Consider the following 21,511-nt stretch of genomic DNA (forward strand, 5'->3'; position numbering starts at 1 on the left):
GCAGTAGGAAAACCTGAAAAACAAAAACAAAAGCTCTACCATGGAAAATTTCTATAGTTATTCACCTCCTTCACAAGAAACTCAAAGTTATACATTTTATATGTGAGCAAAACACCCTTTTTCTCTATAAAAGTAGTCTTTCCCATTAGGATATTAACTACTTGAGGGTGAGGACTATCTTTGTTTTTGTATTTGTATTTTGAATTCTTAGTACAATATCAGTCACATAAATGTATTTTCATTCATACCACTATTTTTATATGCCATTAATCACTTAAATTTAAAGTCACTCAAAGATTACATGCTACATTTTCAATGAGAATATCAGATTACCTGAGAGAGAAAAGTAGGCCATTTCCAAATGCAGAAAGCACTCAGTATATAGACTGACACAGTTATTATTTTCTGTCAATGAGATGGAAAATGAATGAAACTGAAAAAAAAATGACTGAATCCTTTAATAACAAAGAAGCTTCTTCAAAATATTGAAAGAGTACATGTAGGACACTGTTCCTTCTTCCTAGAAATTTAGAATTATCCCTGAAGGAACATAAAGTCCTTTTAAGGAAGGGGTTCAGGGTGGAAAGAGAATAGGTTGAATCAGATGATTTATACTGAGACATCAATTAGCTGTAAATGACTTTTTATAAGTGGATAAATGGAAAGCTCCGGAGATTGTATTTTTCAAAGGGGAGGGGAGGAAGCTGCCTCCATTAGAGAAGACTGAAATTTAGTTTACAAATAAAACTGTGACTACTTAAAGTCACAGTGTTTAAGTATTTAAGACACGACATCTAAAATTGCTCTTAATTACCTTTATAAACAATATCCAAGCAGTTTCAGGATAAGCTACTTATCACTGCAAGAATGGAAACTACTACCCAGTCATTCATTCTGAAACATTTAGACATGCCTCTTTTTTTTTCCTTTGGCTGTTCTTTCTGTCACCCACACAATATGTACCTTTTTTGCCTCCAAGTTATTCAAGAATGCACTTTCCTTCCCTCCTTTTAATTAATATGCAAAGCATGATGTGCTGCAATAGTTTAGTTTGAGATCTAGAGTAATTCTATACTATTGAATAGGAAAAAAAACACTCAATTATGGTGATCAACACACTAGTTCCTCTTAGCTGCCCTCTTTCTAATCCCAGCTGCTGCATAGATATGACTAATATAGATAAAGTATCTGGCCTGCAAGAAAAAAATAAGATGTCAGCTACAGATTTAGCTCAAAGAAGGAATTCGACTTTTAAAGTTGTGCTTTGTTGTTTAGTCATGTCTGTCTCTTCGTGGCCTCATTTGGGGTTTTCTTGGCAAAGGTACTATAGTGGTTCACCATTTCCTTCATCTAACTCATTTTACAGATGAGGAAACTGAGGCAAACTGAGTTAAGTGACTTGCCCAGGGTCATACAGCTTGTATGTTTCTAAGGCAGATTTGAACTCAGGAAGATAAGTCTTCCCAAATCCAGGTCCAACACTCCATCCACTTAACCACGCAGCTGCCCCAGAATTTGTGCTGGTAAAAGCTTAATTCAATGCTTGTTGACTGACCTTTGGACTATCAGATACCCTAATAATATACAATAAATACGGCCAACCCCGTGTGAATAATCGGCCCAGGTAACTCCTTTGCTAAATCCTCTGGTTCTTTATAACTTTCACTATCCTCACTACTCCTAGAGAGTCTGACAGGGCTACTGCTATTAGCCCTTCAGTTAGCGCTTGACAGCCACACTCCAGATTAGCTTCCCTAATACCATTTGGTCTGAAGCAATAATACTTATTCTTTCTCTTGCCTAGAGATCTGGACCTGAAGTCAGGAATACCTGAGTTCAAATCCAGCCTCAGACACTTACTAGCTGGGAGACGCTGGATGGGTCACTGAACTGCCTCAGTTTCCTCATCTGTAAAATGTGGATAATAATAACACCTACCTCCCAGGGTTGTAGTGAGGACCAAATAAAATATATTAGAAGTGAGCTCTGCAAACTTTCAAGTGCTATTTAAATGCTAACTATTATTGTTATTATTATCCTATAGAGAGACAGAAAAATTGCCTTCCCCAAAGCATCCTGTTTCCTTTTGCCCTTCGCTTTAAGAATTTTACAAATACCAATATGAATGTGATTTCTAAACCCTAGAAAACCCAATGGAGATAAACAGAAGATAATTTTTGACATCCTACTCACCAAATTTTCACCAGCTTGGCCCATATGGTAAAGTATCGTGAATTCCTTATTGTGTCAGTCTTAACTGCTCCTTTTCCTAACTCTTGCTATTCTTCTACCTTCTGATTTCGAATAGACCTTTAAACATTCATCTCTTTACCCAGGCAGCTTTGAATAGCCTAGACTTTCCTACTCAGGAGAGAGTTTATTTATTCACCGAACATATACTATAAATTACTCATGTATGCCCTGTCTCCAGCTGAACACGTGGTTCTGAATTGTACTGCTAAAGAGAAGGAGGAAAAGAAAAAGGTAAGAAGCATCAGACACTGTTGAACTCTTGTGTCTGTGCTGGGATAATAATAAACACCTTTCTGTTCTGGGATTCATGAGCAAAATATGGTATTCACCAAGCTTTTCCCTACATATGTAAGATGGGGAAGAGAAGCAGAGAAACTAAACAATAGCAAGATAAGAGACAGGCATACTTCTGCCCACATTAGACTTGGCCTCAATCTAATCCAGTGAGAAAAAAAAAAACTGGCACTACTTACTATGGGGACCTATAGGTGGGTATAATGAATAGTGCCAAAAGGAAAAAAATAACTCCAACATGTTTTAACTTGAGAGAAGAAGAAGGCTTTATCTGTACCAATTACATTACAAGATACTGAGAACACCATAAAGAAACTGAAAAAAAAATAGCAAACACCTTTATATTGTGTAACAACTCAAGGATATGCCAAAGTGGCTAACGTAAGAATTGAAGGATAATCTGAATAAGAATGTTAATATTTTGGAAAGCAGTCTCTGGAAGGTCATTAATGATGTATAGATGTTGGCAAATCAAGGGGATTTGGGATATGTATTATGAGCTCCACACCTGGTATCTCTTTGGCACCAACTGAGAGGACTTATGCACCTGTCACTTTCTATTGGTAAAGAAGTAATATTATGTAGGTTGGCATTGGTTCTAAGACCATGAATTAAGCAAAATCACTAAGGCCATTAAACTCTATCCTTAATTCAAATACTCCCAAGGCCCTTCTGTGTGGCATCAGGCTATCAGCAGAAGCCTAACCAGGTCTAGCTCAAAAGAACAAAGGAAACATCATATTAGCCCACCTCACCCCACTGAATCAACCATGCTGCTGTTATAAATATCATTTCCTCCTGCTGAAGGTTGGGCAATGAGCCAAACTGCTCTGCCACTGCAATAATGATGGGGGATTGGGAAGAACATTCTCCCTAGCCATCTCTATTATGGTAGGGCTGGAGTATCTCTGTACAAGCTGTCAAGAAAAGGCACTATGCCCATCACATTCAGTTGCTAATTCACAATCAGCTTTTTAATTTTTTTTCAGACCCACCAGATCAAACAATAGTTGCCACTTTAAAAATATATATTGGCAGAGCCTTTATCTAACTTGAATGTCCTAATAAACTTCTGGCTCTTTGGTAGAGCTCCATTTTAAAGATACTTCAGCATTTTCAAGCAACTCTGTCTTTTGACCAGAGACAGATATTCTAACTTAAATAAAGGAAACTGTGACACAGACTAACAATCAGGAGAGTATATCATTCTCACTCATCATTTTGGAGAAAGGAATGAAAATGCTCTTATATTATTATTATACATATTTTTCTGGGATTCTAGCCTATTCAGAGACTGATTCTTTGGTTACTATTTCTTTGTTCTGTGACCTATTTTTGTCCAGTTTTGTCTGTCATTATTTGCTTTAACTAGAAAATTATCTTACATTCCTGAAATGCTCCCCCTCCAGACTTCTAGCTTCCCACCTTCTGCAAGAGGCCTTTTCCATCCTCCCCACCCTCATTCCCAACCACCAATTCTTCCCATAGGAGATTACCTCTCATTTGCAATGTATTTATCTTGTGTACACACACACACACAGGGTTGCATATTGTCTCCCATTAGAAGGTGAGCTCTTTGAGGCCAAGAACTATGTATTTGCTTTGTTTTGTTTTTGTATCCCTAGAGCTTAGCAAAATGACTGACACGTAGTAAGCACTTACTACATTTTTATTGATGATCATAATAAAATAGGGAGGTTAAAATTCAAATCCAGTAATTTATCTTTTTGTCATTCTCATCTAAAACATGGTCATGGAGATAAAAACTAGTTGAAATAAGATTTTAGAATTTCTGCAAATTCACTTTTAATAAGTGGTTTTAATATGTATATGTATATACATACATTAAAAATATATATAGTATGTGTAAATAAGAAATATGGATATATGCCATTTAAAAATCTCATTGGAAATCTAAATACAAGTATCTTATGTCATTATTTTAATATTTCTTCTTTTTTTAAAAAAAGACATTCTTCCTATTAGGAAACATACAACATTAGTTGTATGAAAAACTGACTTTTTAAAATGTCTGTGACCCATTTAATAGACATTTTAAGAGGGCTCATTGTATTATTATTTGCATTCCAACAAAGCAAACAGATGTAGTAAAATTTTTCATATGGTCTTACAAGACCTTAGAAATGTATTTTAAATGAATTACAAAATCTTAAAATGTATTTTTGTGAACAAGTATATGTTATGTTATGTTATGAACAAATATACAGATATGTTCTCACAGAAGGTATCCCAAGATGAATGAGAGTAGAGGAAACAAAGAAAACCCAGAAGATAGAGAACAAAAAGATGAGAAAAAATAAATCACCATTAAGTTTATTTATATGTGTGTATGTAATCTGAGAAACGTTGTCACTTGTAAACTTACATATGCAAAGTATTAGTTTAAATAGGCCAAAGGTCCAGATGATATCAGTTGTGCCTAACTTACTGAAAAAATTACTGGCTAGAGTAACAGCACTTTCTCACATAGATGTGCAGAAATCTGAGGAAAAGTGCCAACACTATGCAAAAATAAAGAATAAGTCAACACTTGCTGTTGGTTTTCTTGTGCTAAATCAATTAAAAGGATACAGAAAGTGACTTAAAAACTAAATCTACTCTTTTCCCATATTCACTTAACAAATTTTTCTCCTTTCCACCTATCGCTGCACTTTTCTGCCTATACAAGCCCTTATACAAAATTTGAAACATCATAAAAAGGTGAAAAAAATCACACATATAAAACTATTATGTTCAAAAGTGAGGTATTTGTATTCTGCTCTAACTGTATATATTTATTTCATGTTACAGCTAGTCGTTCAACATTAACTTGTTAACTCTTAGGGCTTGTGAATGGGGTCCAAAGGAATCCAGGATATAGAATCAGAGGACCTGAGTTGAAATCCTGTCACTATCACTTATTAATTGTGTGATCTTTACAAGCCATTTAAGATCTCTGGGCCATAGTTTGTCTACAAAATGAGAGTTGTACTAGATGTCTTCTAAGGTCCTTTCCACATCTCAATTCGTGAACAGTTTCTCAAAGTTAAATTTTACAAAGTATTTAGCTTAATTTCCAGATACAGCAGATGCTTTATAGCATTTGTTTACTGATTTATCTAAGGTTCTAACTCTGAATTTGGGCTTATGAAACGAGCAATATCAACTCTCCATCTTGAAATGCTCTATAATAAGGAGGAAGAGAACAGGCATTTATTAAGCACCTACTTTGTGCCAGTGGCAGCTAGAGGGCACATTGGATAGAGCTTTGGGCATAGAGTTAGGAAGACTCATCTTCCTGAGTTCAAATCTGGTCTCAGACACTTACTAGCTGTGTGATTCTGGGCAAGTCACTTAATAATCCTGTTTGCCTGAGTTTCCTCATCTGTAAAATTAGCTGGAGAAGGAAATGGCAAACCACCACAGTATGACTGCCAAGAAAACCCCAAATGGGGTCCAGAAAGAGTCAAACATGACTGAACAACAACAACAATGTGCCACACTCTATGCTAAACACTTACAAATATAATCTCATTTGACCTTCACAAAAATTCTATGAATAAGGTGCTTTTATCCTCATTTTATAGCTAAGGAAATTATGGCAGTCAGTGATTAAAAGAATTGCCTAGGGTCATGCAGGTAGTGTCTTAAGTTAAATTTGAACTCAGTGTCTTTCTGACTCCCAGTCTAGAACTCTAACCACTATACCACCTAGCTGCCTCTAATAACTAAGAAGATTTCATATTTATATCTGATATTTCAAGTAGCAATTTAAAAAAATTTTGGTGGCGAATTTTATTTCTTTGATATTTTAGATGTCTCTTCAATGATATTTATATTTTAGTATTATTAAAGACTTTACTTTTAAAGAATCAAAAAAGTTCAGAGTTGAAAGGGAACTCAACAGCCACACTACCTAGTCATATCTAAAAAGAATCCTCATTGTAATAAGACTACCAATGAGACGGACGCCATCACCTATATCCATTTATGGACAGCTCTAAATTTTAGGAAGTTTTTCCTGACCTCAAGTCTAAATTTGACATTTTACAACCCATACCCTTTGCTTCCAGAAAAAAACAAACAAACCAAAAAACCTTTCAAATCCCTCTTCCACATTACAACCTTTAATAAACAAAGACGTTATGTCTTCTTTTGAGTCTAAACATTCTCTGCTCCTTCATTTAACTTGACAGCTTTTCTCTGGACAACCTGTCATCCATCTTATCTATGACCTTCTAAAACACTGGCACCTAGAACTCAGTACAATACTCCAATTACAACCTGACCAGGGCAGAGTGGAGCAGAACTATCATAATCTTATGCCTCTTTTAATATAGGCCAAGTTAGCATTAGCTTTTTTGGATGCCACATCACGTTTCCAACTCCTAATTCACCTGTAGTCCACTAAAACCCTCAGACCTTTTTCTGAAAAATTAGGGAATAAAATCTGCAGACAAAAAACAGAGACAAAAATCTGTTATATATATTTTTCTTCCCAACCTGATGATACAAAAAGCGCTGTAAAATATATTTTAATGATTTTTATTCAACTCTAAACAATTAAAATATTTTTATGAGCTACTTGGCAGGCCATCATAGATTTACAGACTATGAAACAGAAGCAACCTTTAGTTCATATACAAATAGAAGTCAAGTCATGCACAAAGAGATTCTTATCATTGCTGTTGTTAATTACATTATCTTCAAACCAAATTTTATTTAGAGAGATAACAAATTCTTTAACTTCCATGAAGTTATATGTGTTGAGGAAGAAAAGGTCACTTCTAGCAAGATGCTGTTAATAAGTTATAAAGCTACAGGTGCTTAAAAAATATAGTGCTTATAGGACTAGCCAATCTCAGTGTCTATTCACCACCTTTCTTTGAGTTCCTCTGCTCCATTTGATGGATGACCACACCAGCATTCCTCCTCCTGGACACCCTTTCCTCTCCGAGTTTTCATTACATTGTTCTTTTCCTATTTGTCTGGGTGATGCTTCAGAATCTCCTTTGCAGGATCATAATCCATAGCCTCATCACTTTGCATGTATATAACCTAAAGCTCTTCTCTAGGCCCTCTCCTTTCTCTCTAGATGAGCACATCAGTTCATATAGGTCTATCATCTCTATGTAAACAACCACCAGAACTACATATTCTGCTCTAATCAATCTTGAATTCTCATTCTCTATCACCAACACCCTTATTGGACATCTCCAATTCAATGTCTCATTGCCATGTCAAATTCAGCATTTAAAAAAAGAACACATTTCCCCCCTCATATTAATTCCTTTTACTAATTTCCCTATTTCTGGGAAGATCAGCCACCATTCTTCCCAGGTTCACAACCTTGGAATCATTCTCTTTCTTTCTCTCCTTCAATTCTCATATCCAATCAGCTACCAAGTATTATTTGTTCTACCTTGAAAATATCTCTCAACTCTGTCCCTTTCCTCCACTCAGAATAACCACCTGCTTTAGGCCCTTAATTACCTTTTGCCCATACTGCAGTAGGCTCCTAACTGGCCTCCTTGCTTCAAATCTCTCCTCTCTCCAGTCCATCCACCTTACAACTGTCAAAGTGATATCCACAAGGCACATATCTTACCATGCCATTCCTCTTCTTTAAAAGTTTGAGTGATTGCCTCTTCCTAATTTATTTGGTTTTTAAAGCCTTTCACAATCTAACTCCAGTTTATATTTTCCAAATAAATTGTACATTACTCTCCTTCGGGCTCCCTACATGCTAGCTAAAGTAGCCCATGTGTTATTCATTCACAATATCCTATCTCCCTCTTAGACTGTTCAGTTACCTTCAAAGTTTAGCTTAAATGCCTCCTTCAAAAGAAGTCTATCTCAATCCCCCAACTGCTAGTGAGTTTCCCCTAGAAATTATTTTTTACCTACTTTGTAAATATTTTGGATTTACTTTTCTGTGTATGTTGTTTTCCTCTAATGAAATATAAGTACCGTAAGGGCAAGGGCTTTTTTTTGGTCTTTATATCTATCACATTGCAGTAATTGACACATTTAAATGCTTGCTTACTGAATGAGAAAATGATTATGAAAATGTGTTTGTGAAGGCTGTAAAAATTGCAGGGTTTTGATACAAAGATGTTCATATAACCAAATTTTAAGTGATATTTTGACATGACTTCTAATTATAACTAAGTATTCTGAAACTTATGAACCTTAAAGCCTGTCTTTGCTTCTGTTGTAGCTGAGATAGTTGTGGTCATTAGTCAATGTATTTTATACTCCATAGTCTTGCAGAATAACCACTTGAAATTGTGCTAGAGTAAGGAAAAGATCAGCTGCTGTGGGACTGAAATGATCAAGATCGATTCTGTATCATTTTTAATTGACCATATTTACAATTAATTGATTTTGTCTTGTTACTGCTTAAGTAATGGTTCTTTGTCTCACAACAGTTCAGAAATTCAGAAGTGCTATGATGATGAATTAAGTTTAGAAATCCAGTTCCCTTGCTAATCACTGTTCTATTCTTACCTCAAAGAAATCTGCTTTCCTTGAAGGATGCAGGTATGATACCTGGGAATCTGGTCCAGCATCTATACACCACCAAGCTATCCTGGGCTCAAACAATGAATATTTCTTAGTCACAGGAAGGAAGGAGGGGATTATTGCTAGTCCCTCATTCCCAACCTCCAACCAATCATACTGATCTCACCATTCATGATGTCAACCTCTTGTAACCAATCATAACTTCTTCCCTCCCTATGAAGTCCTGTTCTTTGTTCTATACTCCCCGAAACCTATAAAAGAGAAATGTCCTTCTCATTTGGGTGCTTAGCTTTGCTGAGGAAGCTGAGATCCCATTTATTGGTAAATTTGGGCTTTCTTAATAAATTGATTATGCTCAGAACTTTGTGCCTCAGGTTCACCTTAACTTTAACTGTTACGGGATTAGTCTACTAACTGGTAGTTCTAGTTTTAATTTTATGATTATTCTCCCCATCCCCACCCCCCCATTCAAAAACTAGGAATTATGTTAGAAGCTATAAGTAGACAGTAATGGAATCAGCCAACAATTATCAATAACACAGAAACACTTTTGGGACACTTGTACAGATGATTCCTGCACTATGAGACAGGCCAGGCCTCAAGCCCCACTGCCATTTAGATAGGTCCTTGCCACCCTCTACAAATTCCAGTATATTAAAGCATAAAATAGGATACACTTCATTGGGAAAAGGTGGCAACAATGAGTGAATATGGAGACAGCAAGTGAGGTAAAAGTTTATTTCAAATGTCTGCTCTCGGAAAGTCAAAAAGTAAGGAAAAAATTAGGTTTGTATGAATATATAAACCTTGGTTTACTCTCTATTTTACATTTAATCACTTCTTAATTCCATGATTTCATGTGATGAATAAATCAGTGCACTAAAAAGACAGCAGCACATTACTAGCATGAGATCTTCAAATTAATCTGTCCCCTTTTTAAAGGAAGAAAGCTTTCCAAGGCCAAAGCTATTAAAAATGTAGAGAACACTGTAGGAAGACTGTAAGAATACCCACATTTTGATCTGTTGTTTCCTGTCTAAATATAAAAGGGAATGGTGGTGATACCTATATTTATACTTCTTTGGCAAGTAGAAAAAAAAATTTAAGAGAAAGATAGTCACTGATTGTCTCCCATTAAGCACGTATTAGGACCAATCAAAAGTCTAAGTAAGAAGAGATTTTGAGAGACTCGTTGTTAATTAAAAACAAAACACAAGACTACATTGGTGCAGTTTTACTGATCGTGTATTTATACAATGATAGAATTCTCAGACATTCAAAATGCAGGAAATACACCGAAATAACTCCACAATATTTTGAAACATTTATTCAAGAATAAAATGTTTTTACTTCAAGCATCTTTATTTCTCTCTGGCAGTAGTTCTAACTTTATGTGATTTTAGTATAATTTTAAGTTCTTCCTTTATAACAACAATATGGGAGCTTATAAATAAAATTCAGCAAATAATGTTGGACGAAATATGGAATGCTCTGAAAAGCCTAGAAATCTTCCCTTGTTCCACTTCTAGATCTGCTGATAAACTGAGTACAAATCGTTTAACTTGTTTCTACACTTTAGTTTTGCTATTTGCAAAAAGAAGAAAAAATTTTTTCTACTATATACACCTTATAATTAACATAATAAGGAAATAACTATGACTTTGAAAGTCAATATATTATACAAATATTAAGTATAGTACAATTACTATTAAATGTGTTATTACTACATAGTGGATAGAGCAATGGAGTTAGATGTGTGTTAGGTTAAGTGAGAAGCTGACACCTTTATTGCATCAGCTGATTTTTGGCCGTTCCTTATCTGTCCCAATTAGTAAAATAGTACAATTTGCTTAGGATGTTTTCTAGAGTGAACAGACAGAAGAAGCATAACAGTGTGAGGTGGAGAGAATCCTAACAAATATGTAAGAGAGGAAACCTTCAAAGAGCGAATTAGTTAGAAAACTATAAAGTTTGTGCTTTATTTTCATAAAAACAAAATAAGATTACTTTTATTAAACGGCTTCTTGCTTTCAGATTAAACAGGTCTAATGCCACTCATCAGGTTCAGGAGGGTATTCATTAAATAAACATTACTAATTTTTAAAAGTCCTGCAATTTCAGTAGACACAATATTGGCTGTTTCCTATTTGAAATACCGTCAAATGTGATCATTGATTAAAACCAGAAAGTCATCAGGTGACTCAGCTATGATGACAGCAAATAGGGCTATCCATTTCCTACAGAAACCTTAAAACTTGGTCGCTGGGCACCAAGCAATATTGCTCCAGTCATTATCTTGTTCCCTTAGATACCTATCCTGGGGCAATGATCTTTTCCAAGGGAATCTGTTTTAAATTAATAAAGTGTGCTTTGCTAATGGTGCTTAATTTACTCTAACCCAAATAGCGCCTATAAAAGCCGAGTTTTGCAGACTCCAGGAGGCAGGATGCATTAAAGAGTACAAGAAATAATGGACTTAAGTGGTAATGTGGTCCAAGGCCTGGGGTAAAATGAAGGATGAGGACAGCATCCCAATAAAGAGAAGAGAACAGAAATACCTCACGGTAACTCTGGTTTTCCTCTTTACAAATTGAGCAAAGCCCCAAATCCCAATCCTACTCAAACACTAGGCACACCAAGCCTTCCTAGGCGTCAGCCTGACCGCGTGGCGGGGAGGGACTCACACAAGTGTTGGAAAATACACTAGTCAGGAGCTACCACAGGAAAGATCCTGGAGCGCCCGCCCGGACTGTCTAAAGAACCCCGGGGAGGCCAGGGGCTGAGGCTGCAAAAGATTCGGAGCCTGAGGGCAGTAAACGACCGTAACTCACCCCTGAGACTCCGCTGATAGTGCCCCAGAGCCTCCTCCAGGGCAGAGTCCCCCAGAGCCTCCTCCAGGACAGGGTCCCTCAGAGGCTCCACCGGGGCAGGGTCCCCCAAGGCCTTCGCCATGCAGTGACCCCGGGCCCGCAGACACCCCTAGCAGAACCTCGGCGGTAGGCAACGGGCAGACAGTCCCCCAGCTTCCAGACGTCGCTGTCAGAGGGGCGCATGAATAGTAGGACCTGGCTCGCGGGGGCGCTGTCCACCCACGGACCCCCATGATGGATAGTGGAAGTTGTAGTCCATCACGTTCACGAACTGCCGCTTTCTAACCCCCAAAGAAGCCCCGGGCACACTACAATTCCCAGGAGGTACCGCGCACAGGGAAGAGGCGGTTTGGCCCCCAAGCTTCCGTTGCCTAGAGACAGCTTGGCGGCTCCACCCTCCTTTTCCCTCAGACTGAAACTTTCCCTCTTCCCCCTTCTCATTTCTTAGGCAATCTGGACCACTTAACTACCAAAAACAAACTTCTGAAGGCCTTTGCTCTATAGAGTTGTGAAAATGCTCTTGATCCATGGGTTCCCACAGTTAAGTGAATGAAAACATATGATTCTTTTTTTACGGCTCCATCTTCGGTCACTACTACCAGAGGCAGCCTTGGCTGGAGAAGAAAACTCAATCTCAACCGTTCAAAGGTGTGGCTTTCGCGGAGACTACAAATCCTAGCATGCCTAGCGAACCGGCCGCTGTTGTTGAGTCGGCGCACTCCTCCCTGGGATCTGTAGTCCGTGTTGGTTGCAGTCCGAGCTAATGACAGTATAGTTTCTTCATTGTTTCTGCCGGTCCTAGGGGCACGCTTGCGCAGTGGGCTGCTGCGAAATCGCGTGGGTGGGACAACGACCCTCCAGGCAACTCCTTTTCATTGTCTGCCTTTGGCGCCTGCGCAGTAAGAGATAGCTGGGCGAGGAGGAGGGGCAGGGCCCCCTCCCCGGCCTCTCCTGACGCGCCTGCGCAGTGGGCGGCTGCTCTCTGCCGTTACCGCTATGTGTGGGGCGTGTGTGGAATAACGTTATTGCCGAGCACGGTGAAGGGAACGGGGAGTCCGGGGGCGACGGCAGCGACGACGACTACGACGACGACTACGGCGACGGGTTGGCGGGGGGGACGGCGTGCGAGAGACTCACGGGACGCGACGCGCCCCGCCTCCCCCGTCCGGTCCCTCTCGCTATGGTGAGGGGTAAGTGATGCGCTTCGCTCTGCCGCCTGGCTTAGTGATGGTGATGCAGCCGTCTCCGCCGCCGCCGCCGCCGCCTCCCCTTCTCCAGATCCTCTTCCCGGAGAGCCCCTGGTGTGCGGCCGGGTTTTCAGGGTGGGGGGAGTGCAGCTGGGAGAGGAAAAGGGAGGGGGGTGCTGCTTTCCGGATGCTCCTCGCGCCGCGCCCCCCCCCTCCCCGCCCCGGGGGATTCGGCAGCCCCGCCTCCCGCCCTCCCTTCCCTCTATTCCCTCCGGGCTCCCCGGGGCTTTGCTACCCCGGGCGGCCTCCGCGGCTGCCGGCTGACTCCTCCTGCTGGAAATGTGCATTTATTCATTTTCTCTTCCCTGGCTTTGTGCCGCTCCTCCCACCGCCTTAGCGGAGGGGCGCGAGGGGACAAATTGGCGGGCGGGAGGGAAAGAGCTGCTAAAGGCGGTGATACAAGAAGGGGACGAGATTGGTGCCCGGATTGGATCTTTGAAAGAAATTGCTGCGTGTGTGCGAGCGTGTGTGTGTCAGTGTGTGTGTGTGTGTGTGTGTGTGTGTGTGTGTGTGTGTGTGTGTGTTGGGCGGGGCGGGGTGGGGGGAGTTTCTGTAGGTAAAAGAAGCGGTACAGAAAACCTTGTGTCAAGCACACCCTTGGCTGTGATTGCATTCCCCATATCCTTACCCCTTCCTGAACCGGAGGGAGGAGACAGTCCTCCTTGTCAGTTTCATTGTCCCCAAGATGCTGCTGTTGGGTATTGGTATGGTTCCTTCCATATTCTGCCCAGTATGGAATTGGAGGTTATGGGACTTATTTCTACATTACATAAGCATTTCACTACGTGTGTCTTGTCTTTATTCTGGATTTCTTTTGTTTGTTTTTCTAAAGTATGTAAGCCTCAGGAGGGCAGGGACCGATATTAAGTATCTGAAAGTGTTGTAGTGCCTAATATAAAAGCTGCTGGATGAAATTAGGCTCCACAGCAGGCCCAACAATAAATAGTTTATGTGTGGGGAATGAACAGAATTGTTTTCTTTTGTTTTCCTTTTGTGTGGGTAATACACTGGTATTCCTTTTTTTGGAAGAGTTCTTTTGTTTTATTCTTAAATCAATCATGCCAAAGGAGTACACTTGACTAGAAATATTTCTATTTTTCTCATTGCTGTTTGTGTGTTTAATGAAAAATCACTGGGTGATAGGGGAACAGATAATATCTAGATGAAGTTTTTCATGATTTCATTCCTAAATATAATTGTTTATAACTGAATACTGGTGAGATGGCAAATAGAGGGGAAGGAAGAAAGGATAAAGCAGGATGAGGAACTGTTTTAGGAAGAAACCAAGAGAAAGGGGGAAATGATATTTTGAATTCACTATGTAGGGTTGTCACTCAATTATGAAAATACCAAATGGTTGAAGAACATATTTCAGCCATAATATGAAAGCCAGGTTTTCAGTTACTGCTTTCCAACCTTGAAGATAATTGCCATGTACTAGAATAATAGATTCATAGAATGTTAGGAAGGGACCTTATCATGTACACAGTCTCTCCATTTTGTAGATGAGGAAGTGGCTCAGGTATATATATGTTTTGTCTAAGATTTTTTGAGAAATTAGTGGCACACTCTAGCATTTAGGGATACTTTTTTCTGAGTTCTTGTTGTCTTTTCTTTTTTACCCCTTTATCATAGTACCGTCTTTACAGAAATTGAACTGAATTTTTGATTTAAAACAGAAAGGAATTCTTCACATGCATTATTTTTGCTGTATAGTACATATTCTTTGGATTATCATTCATAATCAGAATAATTGATAAAGATTTGAAATTTAAACTTTTTTTAATAGAAAACCAAAATTCTAGACAAATAAAATTAGGTAAATAAGACTTATGTGTAGGCATCATTAACTTGTAGAAAAATGTGTTCTAGTCCTAAAATGGACTTTTACCTGAAGACTATTTGTTATATATGCTCAACTGCACTATAAATGATCTGATCTTGACCCTCTATTACCTTTTTAACCCCCCCCCCCATATATATGATGTTTTTGGTGTAGGGAACTCTAATTATTGGAAATTCCCTCTACCAATGCAGATTGGCAATTGTTCTGTGACTAAAAGTCTTAGAGCATTGCCTGAGGCACTGAGAGATTACATTACTTGCTTAGGTCACACTGAACACAGGTCTAGAGCCCTTGCTTCTCTATGGCAATATAATGTTTGCAATTTTAGCAAGCATATTGAAAACATAAGAATCAAAAATAAGTTCAACAAGGTAGCTAATTTATCTCTGACTAAATAATTAAAATAATCTGCATTTATATAGAGCTTTAAGGTTTGCAAACACCTTACGTAAATTATCATTCAATTCTCTCAACAGTTCTATGACACAGATAACATTAATATAAGGTAACTAAGACTGAGGTTTCAGTGACTTAGAGTCAGGCAGCTTCTGAGGTAGAGAGGAGAAAGAAAAGTCCAGAGAGTGAGAAGTAGATTGGGGAATGGAATGAGCATAAGCGGGAGTTCTTCATGAACATCTGAGCCAAGCACTCAACAATCAGGAGAGAGGGATGGTGAATCATTCAAGATCTGTACTTAGCAATTTGTTGAAAAATAAATACTAAAACGTAATAGGGCATTTCAGTCTATAAACTTTATGCATTTTACTGATTATGTTTTTATATGTTATATTGTTTTGGGATTTCCCTATTTCTGAATGTATACCCTTTAGTAGCTTATGATTTTTTCTGAGTAAATTCCCTAAGATTTCGGTGTAAAAAATTTCTTTGTAATTCTGTATTCACAGTTCTATCACTTGAGAATTTTATGTTTTATTTCCTTGGAATTCGGTAATTCTCTCAGTTCCACTTTTAGTTTTTAGCCTGATGAGAAGTACAACTTTCTAACAGGATTCAACATGTGTATTAAATGTAAATGTTAAGGTTTAGAATTTTTAAAAATAATATCATGATCATTGATTTGCTTTATTTTATGTGACTGTTGATGACTTGGAGAGGTGCCTAAGAGTAATGGACTGAGTCAAGAAACTTGGTTTTGATTACTGACTGGGACTTTACTAGCTGTGTGATCTCAGGCAAGGAAATTGAACTACCTGCTTAAAAAGGTGGTTGTAAAGAAAGTGTTAGACCTCAAAGCATTATAAGTGAGCTATTAATATTCCTTTTATTTTATCTTTTAGAATTGATATAATTGAGATATCACAGCAGCAAACTATTATCACTTTAATCGTATTGGGAATTTAAAGCTGATACTTAGGTTCCTTTGGGATAGAATAGAATTATTTTTGTTACAAAAAATGTTTATGGAAATTACGAAATCACCCAAATTTTCTTTTCTTTTTTAGCTTTTGGATGTTAGTGACTATTCATAGTTTATGGTTAACACAAACAGCGTTATATTTAATTTCTGAATTTTACTGTTTATCAGGTAAGTTGTATTTCACAATTTGCAAAAAAAAATTGACACAAGACTCAAACAGTACATGGCTACTGTTTGATGGGTAGATAATTAGGGTACAATACTACAGATATTGCCACTACCCCTAAAATGAGAGTTATTTAAAAAGGTTAAAAAAAAAAACATATGCTTAGGTGGAACTGTGATCCCAGATATGAGTGGTCCTTCCAACAGCACAGATTTCAACCATATCCAGGATTTCCCATGCTGTGCAGCTCTTGTTTGAGACTTTGGGTGCCTATAAGCTATCCATGTGCTCATCCTCTCTTCTAGACATAGATTTCTTTGATCATTTCCTTCGATCCACTTCTCTTTACTGTTATTTGTTGGTAATGTGATAAAGCCTACTTGGGCCTGTCTTGTGCATCTCCATTACTCTCTTAAGTAACCCCAAGCTGTTGTTCTTGGGAAATGGTGGTATTTGAAGATTCTCAACACTTCAACATCACCTGAAGAATATGAATGCTAGAAAATCGACCTTTGTTTCAGGGAGAAATTTGGGCTATTAAAAGCACTGTGCCAAAGGCAGTCTCTAGGCCATCCACAAGTATTTTATTGAGACCTCACTATGTCCTAAGCACTGGATATTCAAAGAAAAAGCAGAAACATTTCCTGTCCCCCAGGAGCTTACATCCTAATGGCAAAGAGAATATGTATATAAATATACTTACAGAATAGGTAGAAAGTAACCTCAGAAGAGAAGGCAGATAGCCTTCTCAGGAGACTAGAAAGGGCTGTCTATAGAAGGCAGTGTTTGTTGAGTTTTGAAGGAAGCCACAATTCTAAGAGGAAAGGATGAGGAGGGGAGAACATTCTAGGCAAGAGAAACAGCCAGTGAAAAGGCCTGGAGACAGTAGATGGAATGTCATGTGACAAATGACAAAAGGGCAGTATACTTGGACAGTAGTGGATGGGAAAGGGTAGTAAAGTATAAGAAGATCGGAAAGTCAGAAAAGAGTCAGGTTGCAAATAATTCTGTGGCCAGTCCATTGTCCATCTACTGTGTCTCTGAAAGCTGTCTACCCTGATGGGGCAAGATCTTTGGGTTTTCAGTCTGAGGATATCATAGAATGAAAATGGGCATTCTAAATTCCCTTGTTTTTCTTGTGTGGATAGTTAGACCAAACATTTTTGAGTAGTAATAGATTTCATTTGGGAGACTGCAGCATTTTATGATATAGTCTGTGTAATATCATCTATAAACAGAACTATATAGAGGAACTCACCTTCTATGAGAATTCTACCTTCCATTTTGGACTCTGTAAAATATCATCCATGACTGTAGCAAATACTTGGGTAAGTATATCGCTCTTTTAAACCTTGATTGATATCAGTAATCAGAGGGTTGTTAAGCAATTATTTCTATTATATCATGTGTGATTTTGACATAATAAATAAGAATCACCAAAAAATAATTATGTAAAATTGCCATATAAATATATTTGCTATAAAATGTTACATTTGTTTTAATTTGAATAAATATGCTTTGTTCATGTTTTTTCTTAGTTGCTCTTTATCTTTCACTTGTACTTTTGCATAATATACCATGTTCAGTACTATATATAGCATTTGAAAGATAGGAATTTTTTTTTTACTTTTAATAGTATTTTATTTTTTTCCCATTACATGTAAAGATAGTTTTCAGCATTCACTTTTATAAGATTTTGAGTTCCAATTTTTTTTCTCCCTTCCCCCTCCTGAAGATGGCAGGCAATCTGATATAGGCTGTTCATGTACAATCATATTAAACATATTTCCACAATAGCCATATTATGAAAGAAGAATCAGAACAAAAGGGAAAAACCATGAGAAAGGAAAAAACTGAGAGAAAAGAATATGCTTTGATCTATGTTCAGACTCCATAGTTCCTTCTCTGGATGTGGATAGATAGCATTTTCCATCATGAGACTTTGGGAACTGTCTTAAATTATTGTATGCTGAGGAGATAAGTCTAAGATAGCATTTTTTAAAAGCTACAGATGATTCAGGAGAGGTTCTTGTCCATGTAGTTACAGAAACTAACAAAGTATATTGAGATTTTACATAGTTACTGAACTCCCACCTTAAATAATGATTTCTCTAGCTATGGTATTAAAAACATAATTATAGAGTCTATGTAGGTTTTACATGAGGCAGTCTAAAGGGGGAAAACTATTACCTATATTTGGACCAGCTTGTTCATTTTAATAGGAAATGTTTGGAAAATAGTGTGGAAAGTAGAAGTTATTTTGCTCTTCTGGGATCAGCCACATCTGACTAAATTTTAGGAAAGATGAAGACAAGCTGGATGGCATCCCTGAGAGAGGGACAAGGATGGTGAGGGAACTGGAGAATATGGCTTTAAAAGATTGATTGAAAGAACTGGAACTACTTAGCCCAGAGAAGAGAATTATTTACAACTTTCTGTTTGTCTTAAGTATTAAAGCACCATCATGTCCAATAAGGCCTGGATTTGATTTGTTTGGCCCCAGAGGACAGAAAGAAGGAGGGAGCAGTTGGGAGAAGTTTTAAAGAGATTTAGGCTTGATGAAAGGACAATTTACCTAGCGAATAGAGCTGTCCAAAAGTGGAATCTACTGCCTGAGGATGTAGTAGGTCCTCCTTAGAAAAGAGGGAATTGGGGGCAGCTAGGTGGCGCAGTGAGTAGAGCACTGGCCCTGGAGTCAGGAGGACCTGAGTTCAAATCCAGCGTCAGACACTTGACATACTTGTTAGCTGTGTGACCTTGAGCAAGTCACTTAATCTCAATTTCCCTGCCTTCCCCCCTGCAAAAAAAAAAAATAGGGAATTGATCAGATGGTATCAGTGACACACCCATTCGGTAACACCCCATTTTAGGCTTTCTTGTCAAAGATATTAGAATGGCTTAACCTCTCTATGCCTCAGTTTCCTCAGCTGTAAAGTGGGTATAATTGCACCCACCTCCCAGGGCAATTTTGAGGATAAACTCAGATAATATTTGTAAAGTGCTTATCACAGTGCCTGGTGCATTGTGGGTATTTAATAAATGTTTTTTTTTCCCTTCTCTGGATCTTACATGCGCTTGTGCTATTCTGGTTTATTGTCCATTCCTGGGAGGCACCCAAGAGATCGTGTTTCTATGCGTTTTCATAAGGATGTCTTATGAATCTGTGGTTATGTTTTTAAACTGTCATGAGTTCTGATCATAGCTAGTAGTGTAGGGTGACTGTCATCTCTGTTTCTTCAGATTGTGTGGAAGCTGATAAATGACTTATGAAGCCACCCCCATTCTGAGGACTGGCAATGTGACACACATTATCTAGCTATCCTAGCTTTGTAATCTGAAAAATAAACATAACTTTATCTCTTGAAGTCCCTGATCAAGCTGTTGAAAAGCATGAGACCCTGAAAAGTTTATAACTAAACCAGTGAAATAGATTAGAAATAATAGTAGGCAAGAAGTAACATGAGGTAAGTGAAAACCCATTAAAAATGTTTTTAATTCTCTGACATTCTTCAGTACTAAAGAAATAATGCCAGTAAAAGGATAGTTAATTTTTTTAAATTTATTTTTAGTTTTCATCATTCACTTTTGTAAGAGTTTGAGTTCCAGATTTTTTTCCCTCTCCCTCCCCAAGACAGCATGCAATCTGATATAGGCTATACAGGTATTATCATATTTAATATTTCCCACATTAGTCATGTTATGAAAGAAAATCAGAACAAAAGGGACCACGAGAAAGAGGGGGAAAAACGGGAAAATAGTGTGCTTCAATCTGCATTGAGACTCCATAGTTTGTTCTCTGGATATGAATAGCATTTTCTATCATGAGTCTTTTGGAGTTGCCTTAGATCATTGTATTGCTGAGAAGAGCTAAATCTATCAAAATTGCACAGTATTTCTGTTACTGTGTACAATGTTCTCTTGGTTCTGCTGGCTCCTCTCAGCATCATGTAAGTTTTTCTGAAGTCAGCCTGCTCACCATTTCTTATGGAACAATAGTATTCCACTGTATTCATATACCACAACTTGTTCAGCCGTTCCGTAATTGATGGGCATCCCTTCAATTTCCAATTCTTTGCCATCACAAAAAGAGCTGCTATAAATATTTTTGTACATGTGGCTTCTTTTCCCTTTTTTATAATTTCATTAGGATACAGACCTAGAAGTGGTATTGCTGGGTCAAAAGGTATGCACAGTTTCATAGCCCTTTGGGCATAGTTCCAAATTGTTCTCCAGAATGGTTGGATCAGTTCATAGGATTGGATCAGTTCACAATTCTACCAACAATGCATTAGTATTCCAATTTTCCCACATCTTCTCCAACATTTATCATTTTCCTGCTTTGTCATATTAGCCAGTCTTGCTTTGTGTGATGTGATACTTCAGAGTTGCTTTAATTTTCATTTCTCTAATCAATAGTGATTTAGAGCATTTTTTCGTATGACTATAGATAGCTTTAATTTCTTCATCTAAACACTCCCTGTTCATACCCTTTGACCATTTCGCAGTTGGTCTTGTAAATTTGTAAATTCTTGTAAATTTGCCCAGTTCTCTATATATTTTAGAAATGAGGCCTGTAAGCGATAGTTAATTTTAAAGAATTCCTCTTAACTTGAAATGCCTTAAGATTCATGAAGGACCAGTAAAGGCATTGTTAATAATATTTTAAAGGGACTGATAATACTTCCTTTTCCATCTTTTCTTTTCCCCTGCAAGGCAGATTAGCTTTTGCACTGGAAATTAAAGAACCACAAATGGCTTATGTTGCCAAAACAAGTGAGGGAATATTGAGGCAGCACCTTGTTGCCATTGATGAATTAATTCAAATCACCTGATCTGATGAGCAATACATATATCCTTCTATAAAGAAAGAATTGGCATATGTGATTGCTAAGCCACTATTTGCAGTGCTACGCTACGTATTTGAAAGATCAT

General features: G+C 37.9%; 2 protein-coding genes across 7 annotated transcripts in view; one reads left to right on the forward strand and one right to left on the reverse strand.

Moving 5' to 3' along the window:
- SDCCAG8 (SHH signaling and ciliogenesis regulator SDCCAG8) overlaps positions 1-12,125 on the reverse strand; it is a 285,884-nt gene extending 273,759 nt beyond the window's left edge. Inside the window, 2 exon segments of the mRNA XM_036753380.1 lie at positions 11,904-12,047; positions 12,050-12,125. Of these exon segments, the coding sequence (XP_036609275.1) occupies positions 11,904-12,047; positions 12,050-12,125 (220 nt within the window).
- Positions 12,126-12,941: 816 nt separating this feature from the next.
- Positions 12,942-21,511, forward strand: part of CEP170 (centrosomal protein 170) — a 160,030-nt gene continuing 151,460 nt past the window's right edge. For all 6 annotated transcript variants that reach the window (XM_036755048.1, XM_036755042.1, XM_036755043.1 and 3 more), the window contains exon 1: positions 12,942-13,132. The gene's annotated coding sequence lies outside the window, so the exon portion shown is untranslated. The remainder of the gene's footprint in view (positions 13,133-21,511) is intronic.

The sequence above is a fragment of the Trichosurus vulpecula genome, chromosome 4 (assembly GCF_011100635.1).
Source record: "Trichosurus vulpecula isolate mTriVul1 chromosome 4, mTriVul1.pri, whole genome shotgun sequence".
Taxonomy (NCBI): Eukaryota; Metazoa; Chordata; class Mammalia; order Diprotodontia; family Phalangeridae; genus Trichosurus; species Trichosurus vulpecula.